The sequence below is a fragment of the Ruditapes philippinarum genome, unplaced genomic scaffold (assembly GCF_026571515.1).
Source record: "Ruditapes philippinarum isolate M1 unplaced genomic scaffold, ASM2657151v2 ctg9357_1_1_1_1, whole genome shotgun sequence".
In the NCBI taxonomy this organism is placed as follows: domain Eukaryota; kingdom Metazoa; phylum Mollusca; class Bivalvia; order Venerida; family Veneridae; genus Ruditapes; species Ruditapes philippinarum.
In genome coordinates, this window is record NW_026852132.1 from 64731 (window position 1) to 73866 (window position 9136).

Sequence of the window (9136 nt, forward strand, 5' to 3'; positions counted from 1 at the left end):
AAGGATTAACTTTTATTCCTCTATACATCTTAAATGGACTTGTCCATCTTCAAATCTGGATAAAACCATTCATCTTTATGGGGGAAATTTCAAAATATGTACTAACTGGAAAGTTAAATAGTGTAGACCATAATGTAAAACAGCAATGATTGGGACCACTACCATACATGCCCTGACATTAAAATTGGCTCCACCCTTGACTTCATTAATGTTACATGAAAATATATTTGGGAAAAACTTAACTCTAGGCAACCAGTGCAGACAAATATTAGGCTTGCTATTCAGTCAAGAACTTTTTTGAACATCTGAAGTGTTGTATGATAAATGAAATGGTGTATGATTAATGAAATGCTGCATGATCAATAAAATGTTGTATAATTAATGAAGTGTTGTATAATCAATAAAGTGTTATATTATCAATAAAGTGTTGTATAATCATTAAAGTGTTGTATGATAAATGAATGTTGTATAATTAATGAAGTGTTGTATAATTAATGAAGTGTTGTATAATCAATAAATTGTTGTATGATAAATGAAGTGTTGTATGATTAATAAAATGTTGTAGAATTAATAAAATGTTGTATGATTAATAAAATGTTGTAGGATTAATAAAATGCTGTATGTTTGATAAAATGCTGTATGTTTGATAAAATGTTGTATGATTTATGAAATGCTGTATGTTTAATAAAATGTTGTATGATTATTAAATGTTGTATGATTAATAAAATGCTGTATGTTTGATAAAATGTTGTAGGATTAATAAAATGCTGTATGTTTGATTAAATGCTGTATGTTTGATAAAATGTTGTATGATTTATGAAATGCTGTATGTTTAATAAAATGTTGTATGATTAATAAAATGTTGTAGGATTAATAAAATGCTGTATGTTTGATTAAAGACATTTTCTACAGTTTTATGAAAAATTAATCCTTTCATAGAATTTTCTAAATTTTTTGTATGATGAGTAAAATTTAATGACGAATTTAAAAATAAAAAGAAAAATATATGTTGACGTGTTGGATTTCTTGTAAAATGGCAGTTTCCATGGTAACCGTATATCTAAAAACTATCAAAATAGGCTAACTGTGTTATAACGAATAGGAAATGTATAAGATTGCTTAAAACACACAACGAGCATTGTTTTATGCAAAGATAACCTTATCTAATGATTCTGTATGAAACAAATGATAATCTGAACATATTTCTTTAAAAAATGAGTTTTCCATGTTCCTCAAGCGAACAAAAAATGAGAAAAATAAACATTAATTCTGAGAATAATTAGAGATATTGAAAAAAGTGTTTCATAGGATTTTCTAATTTTTTTGTATATTGTGTAAAATTTAATGACAAATTCAAAAAGAAAAAGAAAAATATATGTTGGCGTGTTGGATTTTTTGAAAAATGGCAGTTTCCATGGTAACCGTATATCTCAAAATTGTCAAAATAGCCAAACTGTGTTATAATAATGTATAAAATAGCTTATTACACTCACAATAAACATAAGTTTATACAAAGCTTGCTTTATCTTAGGGTTCTGTATAAAACAAACGATAATTGGAACATATTTCTTTAAAAGATGAGTTTTCATGTTTTTTTAACTAAACAAAAAATGAGAAAAATAAACATGAATTCTGTAAAAAAATTAAAGCTATCAAGAAATTTCTTTCATAGAATTTTCTACATTATTGATATATCAAGTAACATTTGATGGTGGATTCAAAAATAGAAATAAAATATATATGTTGACGGGTTAGTTTTTTTTTTTGTAAACGGGCAGTTTCCATGGTTACCGCATATGCCAACTGTCAAAATTACCACGCTTTCTTAAGAAATATCAGTGTTATACTAAATGTATTGTCAAATATACACCAAAAACATGTTGTAATAAAAATTTCTTTTTCTTTCGATGTTATATTAAGTAAATGATACTGAATATCTTTTTAAAACATATCTAGGGCCATATTATTTTTTTCACTCGACTAACATACCCGAACAGTAAGCAAGTATTCAGAAATTTACAAAGAAAATAATGAAATTCGGAACATTTCTTAGATATTAATTTTGTTTTCTTTATTCAACACTTTTAAAGTATATTTTTTTAAACTTCTTTGCCATGTTGTCTGCCAGTAATCAAGCCGCGACGCAGATTCTTCACTATACCACAAGTGGGTGGGGTAACGCGCGCAGAATTATCATCAATGATGTCTTTCTAATGCTTGGAGAAATCCTTTATGTGATGTTGTCTAAACGACCTCTTATTCTTTTGAACCGATCTCCTTTTGAACATTTAGAAATATCTATTCTGTATTATTTACTCATTATTTGCTTATAGCCGAAATTTAAACACTCATCCGAATACTATTCAACTTGACCTTCATTTGAAGAGTAATTATCCGTGATTATCTTTCTTGGAAGCGCATAACGATGCGCACAGAAAACTACCGAAAACGTCTTTAAATGCTGTATGTTTGATAAAATGTTGTATGATTTATGAAATGCTGTATGTTTAATAAAATGTTGTATGATTAATAAAATGTTGTATGATTAATAAAATGCTGTATGTTTGATAAAATGCTGTATGTTTGATAAAATGTTGTATGATTAATAAAATGTTGTATGATTAATAAAATGCTGTATGTTTGATAAAATGCTGTATGTTTGATAAAATGTTGTATGATTAATGAAATGTTGTATGATCAATGAAATGTTGTAGGATTTATAAAGTGTTGCATGATTATTGAAGTGTTGTATGATCAATGAAATCTTGTATGATCGTTTCAGGTATGAAGATGTGGAGGATGATTCATCAGAAGTAGATTTTGATTTAACTTTGAAAAAAGGAAGGAACTGTAACCATGATGATCTTAAATGTACAATGCACCACAATAATCACTGGAAAACACCACCATATTGGACTTGTATGTATTTTTTGTTACATTCAAAAAGGACTTGGGCTGTAATGATAAATTGTTTAAAATTCATTTGCGTACATATGAGACCTATAAATTGGAAATAAATGAAATAAGTTTTGGAAAAATTGAGTTTTCAAATGGACACAAATTTACTTGTTGTAAATTTTTTGTTGTTATTTTTTTTATTTTATCATCTCTTTTCTTTCAATTTTCTTTTTTATTTTTAATATAAAACACAATTTGAATTAAACAAGTTCATGAATATGAGTTTTTTTCTCTTAAAGAACAATGCCATCATCATTCAATCGAAATTTGACTTCATAAGATGCTCTTTTTACATTTAATGGAGCTTCACATAAGGTCAAAAAGCCAAAAACATAAAATTTGAAATTGAGATAAAGTTAAGCACTAAAGCTGGAAAAGCTTGCAAAGGACGATAATGAAATATACACAGAATTGAATTGAAAACCAATAGTGCAATTCCTAGCCCAATTTGAGTGAAAAGTGAAACTATTTTCAGTTTTTATATGCCTGAAAGGGCATATTATGTATACCCCCTGGCATCCGTCTGTCTGTCCCTCCGTCCGTTAGCAATTTGGTTTCCGGAGCATAACTTAAGTTCCATTTGGCCCACAATGTTCAAACTTCATAGGATGATTGTCCATATTGGGTACAAGACCCCTATTGATTTTGGGGTCAAAAGGTCAAAGGTCAAGGTCATTATTACCTTAAAACTGTAAACAGTTTCCGGAGCATAACTTAAGTTCCATTCGACCCACAATGTTCAAACTTCATAGGATGATTGTCCATATTGGGAAGAAGACACCTATTGATTTTTGGGTCACACGGTCAAAGGTCAAGGTCACTATGACCTTGATACTGAAAACATTTTCCGGAGCATAACTTAAGTTCCAATTGGCACACAATGTTCAAACATCATAGGATGATTGTCCATATTGGGTAGAAGACCCCTATTGATTTTGGGGTCAAAAGGTCAAAGGTCAAGGTCACTATTACCTTATAACTGAAAACAGTTTCCAGAGCATAACTTAAGTTCCATTTGACCCACAATTTTCAAACTTCATAGGATGATTGTCCATATTGGGTAGAAGACTTCTATTGATTTTGGGGTCACAAGGTCAAAGGTGAAGGTCACTATTACATTGAGACTGAAAAATATGTTTCCGCGCATATCTAAAGTTCCATTTGACCCACAATGTTCAAACTTCATAGGATGATTGTCCATATTGGGTAGAAGACCCCTATTGATTTTGGGGTCAAAAGGTCAAAGGTGAAGGTCAATATTCCCTTAATATTGAAAACAGTTGTCGGAGCATATGTTAAGTTCCATTTGGCTCACAATGTTCAAACTTCATAGGATGATTGTCCATGTTGGGTAGAAGACCCTTATTGATTTTTGGGTCAAAAGGTCAACAGTCAAGGTCATCCTTACTAAAAAAAAAAATACTTTCGGGCATATAATGCTCCGCCTAGCGTGCTCTTGTTTGGTCATTTGGCACAATAAAATGATTTGTCTGTAAAAAATGGTTTGAGGGAACAATTTGAAAATTTGCACACAAGTTATTGATTCAAATCTACATCAAATTGACCACAAACCTTGGAAAAATATTTTCAGCCTGATCATGTCAAAATCCTCTCTGGAGTCCCTTTAAATGACGTGTCTCAGACGACACATGTGATTACTGATCGCTCTGGCATTTTATGTTGTAACTTATTGGTATTATCATAGAATGTGCTGTGTGCACTGACTCATATCAACAGTTTACTAATGTAAAACTAAATGTTTGAAAAAAGGTTGATTTTTCAGAAAAGGACCAAAATCACTCATATTTTTGTTAAGATAACTTCCTGTATGAAAGTTTAACATGATTTCAATAACTGACTTTGTTGTTACAATTCAGTGGGGCCATTTTTGTTTCTGTACAAATGCTGTAATGAACACAAAGTCATACTGGTGTTTAATTTGTTGTTATATTTCAGTGGGGCCATTTTGTTTCTGTACAAATGCTGTAACTAACACGTACTGGTGTTTGAGAACAATAAACACAACACACGACTTCCTGTATTGTGAATTCATTGACAATTTCTTGAGTTACTATGATTTCAAAACTGATCCATATCAGGTAAGATCATTTGAGCCGCGTCATGACAAAACCAACATAATGGGTTTGCGACCAGCATGGATCCAGACCAGCCTGCGCCTCCGTGCAGTCTGATCAGGATCCATGCTGTTTGCTATCAGTTTCTCTACTTGTAATAGGGTTTGTAAGCGAACAGCATGGATTCTGATCAGACTGCGCGGAGGCACAAACCCAGTATGATGGTTTTGTCATGACGCGGCTCATTTTATGTGTTAATTTATTTACAGGTTATGTTATTGCCACAGTTCTAACCCTAGAAGGAGAAATGGGAAGAAGTGGCAAAATAAGCCGCCACTTCAGATTACTTTATCACATTATGTTACATGAACTGATTCGGTCAGAGGCAATCAGTTATGGGTATTGGCAGTAAATTTATCCAAGAACTGACATAAAGGCATGTTATGCCTCCAAAACAAATATATTTTTACTTCTGTAGAAACGGCAAACATGAATTTTATAATGTTTAAATAATGGTTTTACAGAACATAGTGTAAGATAAGACATGTAAGAAGATAAATGTTTGATTTATAAAAATAAACAGAAACTCCTCGAAAAAGAGGGGTTTAACCCCTCGAAACGTTGGAGATAGAAAAGTTTGTGTAGTAGATAATTATGAAAATAACTTGAAATAACTTGGCACAAATGTTCACTATGATAAAACTTGTCATGCATAACGCCCAGGCCCCTACCTACAATTGTTTATTTGGTTTTGTTTGATTGGGTTTTACGTTGCACCGACACAGTAATGGTCATACGGTGACATTCCAGTTTTATTGGTGGAGGAAGACCTCAGGTGCCCTTCCGTCCATTATTTCAGGCACAAACGGGCACCTGAGTAGAACCACCGACGTACCGTAAGCTAGCTGGATAGCTTCCTCATATGAAAGAATCCAAGTCCTTGTCAGGATTCGAACCCAAAGTGGTGAGGGGCACATGGTTTGATGTCAACTACCTTATCCACTCGACCACAGACGCCGGGCCTGTCTATTTGGTAATGATGGCTATTTGATTTGATTTTAAGAGTTATAGTTTGTGCAGTAAATCATATGAGTACTTGAGAAATAACCAAATGGTAAATTCTGACAATTGCAAAATTTTCATTTTAGTTGGAGAACAAGGCTACAAGCTTAGATTATGGAATCATGAATCAGTTACACGAGGAGTTAACAGAATTGAGGAGATGCGAGGGCTGGAAACAATGTAGTGTAAATAAAAATTATAGTAAGTTTACTGTTTTATACCCTTTGACCTGCTGATATTACCTACAGATAAAGGCCTGGGGTGCATTTCACTAACTTACTTACGTTATTGTAACTCGAGTTTTGAAAGTAACTTTTGCGTAAGCAGAAATTACGTATTTATTTGCATTTCACTAAACTTTCTAAGCTATGCTAAGTTATGCTTACTTATTGCTGGCGTAAATTGCACGTTCTTTTTAGTGAAACACAACTAACGTAAATTTATGTTTTTTGCGTAAGTCCAAATTTACTTAAAAAGATACGCTAAACTTAGAGAATATTAGTGAAACGCTCGCCAGGTCTGCAGTCCGCCTTGATGCGATTTCATTTGGCTGTCATGAGGTAGTCACTTATTAATGTTAGTCTCTCTACACAGAGGTCATAGGACCGTGTCTTGGGTTACACCATGTTTCCTCAAATGACCCTAGTTCTAGTTACTTCCAGGGTATGGACTTAAAAAGATTAATATAAGTTGCTAGAACTTGTTTTACAATCAAGCTTAAATATGTTTTAATTAATTAAGTGAAACAGTTCTTCCCTTTAGAAGTTATAATTGGATTCTTTTAAATGTAAAGTTATTGTGTTTAAAGTGTCTGAAATTAAAATTATGCCACTAATTAATTTTATTCTAAAAACTTTTTGATGTCATCAATTAAGAGCAGAATATTATCTCCAGTCTGTCAGACCAGACAAAATTTTTGTTTGAAAAGAAAAATCAAAAAAAAATCATAAACTGCTTGACACGTATAGAAATAAACTCATAACTGCTATATGTACTTGGAATATGAAATATAAATTATTTACATGTTTCATGCCTCCTGAAGAAAATGAAACCATTTCAGCTTTATTTTGGACATGTCTTTAGTTGGATGTTGTCTCTAATACATGTTTGAATGTCTGTTACTATTTTTATCATACATACATGTATATTAATCTTAATTATTTACAGATGAAACCAATAAAAAACGTCGTCGACGCAGGCGTAAAGTAAAACCTCATAGACGTGCACGACGGAAGAGGCTGACAGGATAGACAACTGCTGATTTACTAATAGTTTATATATTGTCAATTATTTCGTTCTAAATCTTTAGTATATAAGGGTTGTCCCAAAAGAATATTGAATTTCATAGTAAAATATATTAATAAGCTTTGAAAGATCAACACCAAGATTCTTTTCATATGACAAAGCTATCGGGATTTGAGATTTATATGGGAGGGTAGTAGTTACCAAAGCTTATCCCCCATCCATAACAAAGCTGAAATTAAAGTTTCTATATGTAAAATTATGTCATGCTAATTTGGGACAACCCTTACTCTTGAATTAGAAAATGTTCGAGAAAAATTATCATGTTTTTATGTAGCAATTTGAAAGAAACCATTTTCTGTGTGATACGTAGGGTTTGTTAGAATATGTAATTACATGAATATTGATTAAATGTGCATTGTACATGAAAAATTATGGAACAATATCTTATAAAGAAATGTTCATGGACAGACTTTTATGATAATCTGTTTATGTCTTCATTGATATACATGTAGATATAATATAGATATATATGTGTATTTTAAATGTTAATTTTAGCTTGTCAGTCTCAAAAAAAATTGATTTATTATGATCACTATGGTGACCCCGCGTTGTTGTTGTTATATAAAAAAAATATTTTGTAGCCAATCACTCAAACAGTTTTAAAGGTATCAAACTGCACAGTAATTTGACAAGGGGCATCAAGGGGCTATATATATGGAGTTATGCCCATTTTTAATTTTTAAGGGACGAGTGTGGACACCACATGCAATGTTTTTATATAATTTGTCTTATAAAATATTTTTATTTATCACATAACCCATGACCCAGGAGTATAATTCTGCCATTTATAAAAACTATATTACACTAGTGTAATAACAATTTGATGTGATGTCATTTGCATTATATTCAAACATACTAGTGTAATAATAATTTGACGTGACATCATTTGCTTATACATAGCGTTAAAGTGCGCTAAACTAAGCGTTACACTATAGATGCGTCTATGAAAAATGACTCTTTTTAACAATTTACCATTCTTATTTTGGGTATGTGATAAATAAGATATTATATTGGTGAAGGTTGATATTATATTAATGTAGGTTCAATACACAATTTATTAAACTTGTTGAGCCAGAGGCTGGCATATGGTTTTATGCAGCTTGTATAATCAATTTAGTATTAACATACACTCGTTGAATATCCTCTATTTAGGTTTTTAAAGACAAAAAATGTGTGTTACAATTTGCAATAAATTTTAATGTGATGAAGATAATTGTTATTTGAATATAAATATATTTTAACTTTAAACATGTAAATAAATTTAGAGTTTTATGAAAAATAATATACAAATATTTGAACAAAAAAAAAAAGTTGTTTTTTAGAAAACTTTGTTTATGTGTTTAAAACGTGTATATTTGTTATAAGGATGTGTGATTCAGTGATTTTGTTTATCTTATGTTACCTTGCTTTAATATTTGGCCAGTATTTGTGTTGTTTTTTTTACTTTTTCAAGGCCAGAGTATGTTTTTCTATTTTTGTTATACAATATATTTATTACAATTTTAAAACTGATCATTGTAAAAAGGTTCTTGTTCTGTAAGGAAAAATGAGCCGCTTCACGACAAAACCAACATAATGGGTTTACGACCAGCATGGATCTAGACCAGCCCGCACATCCACACAGTCTGATCAGGATCCATGCTGTTCGCTATCAGTTTGTCTACTTGTAATAGGGTTTGTAAGCGAACAGCATGAATCCTGATCAGACTGCGCGGATGCACAGGCTGGTCTGGATC

The 9136-nt window shown here is 31.4% G+C and overlaps 1 protein-coding gene across 1 annotated transcript in view; it reads left to right on the top strand.

The window, feature by feature from the left end:
- Positions 1-8719, top strand: part of LOC132750237 (extracellular sulfatase Sulf-1-like) — a 66909-nt gene extending 58190 nt beyond the window's left edge. Inside the window, exons 17-20 of the mRNA XM_060740184.1 lie at positions 2783-2919; positions 4915-5057; positions 6182-6296; positions 7263-8719. Of these exons, the coding sequence (XP_060596167.1) occupies positions 2783-2919; positions 4915-5057; positions 6182-6296; positions 7263-7345 (478 nt within the window). The 3' untranslated portion in view covers positions 7346-8719. The remainder of the gene's footprint in view (positions 1-2782; positions 2920-4914; positions 5058-6181; positions 6297-7262) is intronic.
- The last annotated feature ends 417 nt before the right edge of the window (positions 8720-9136 follow it).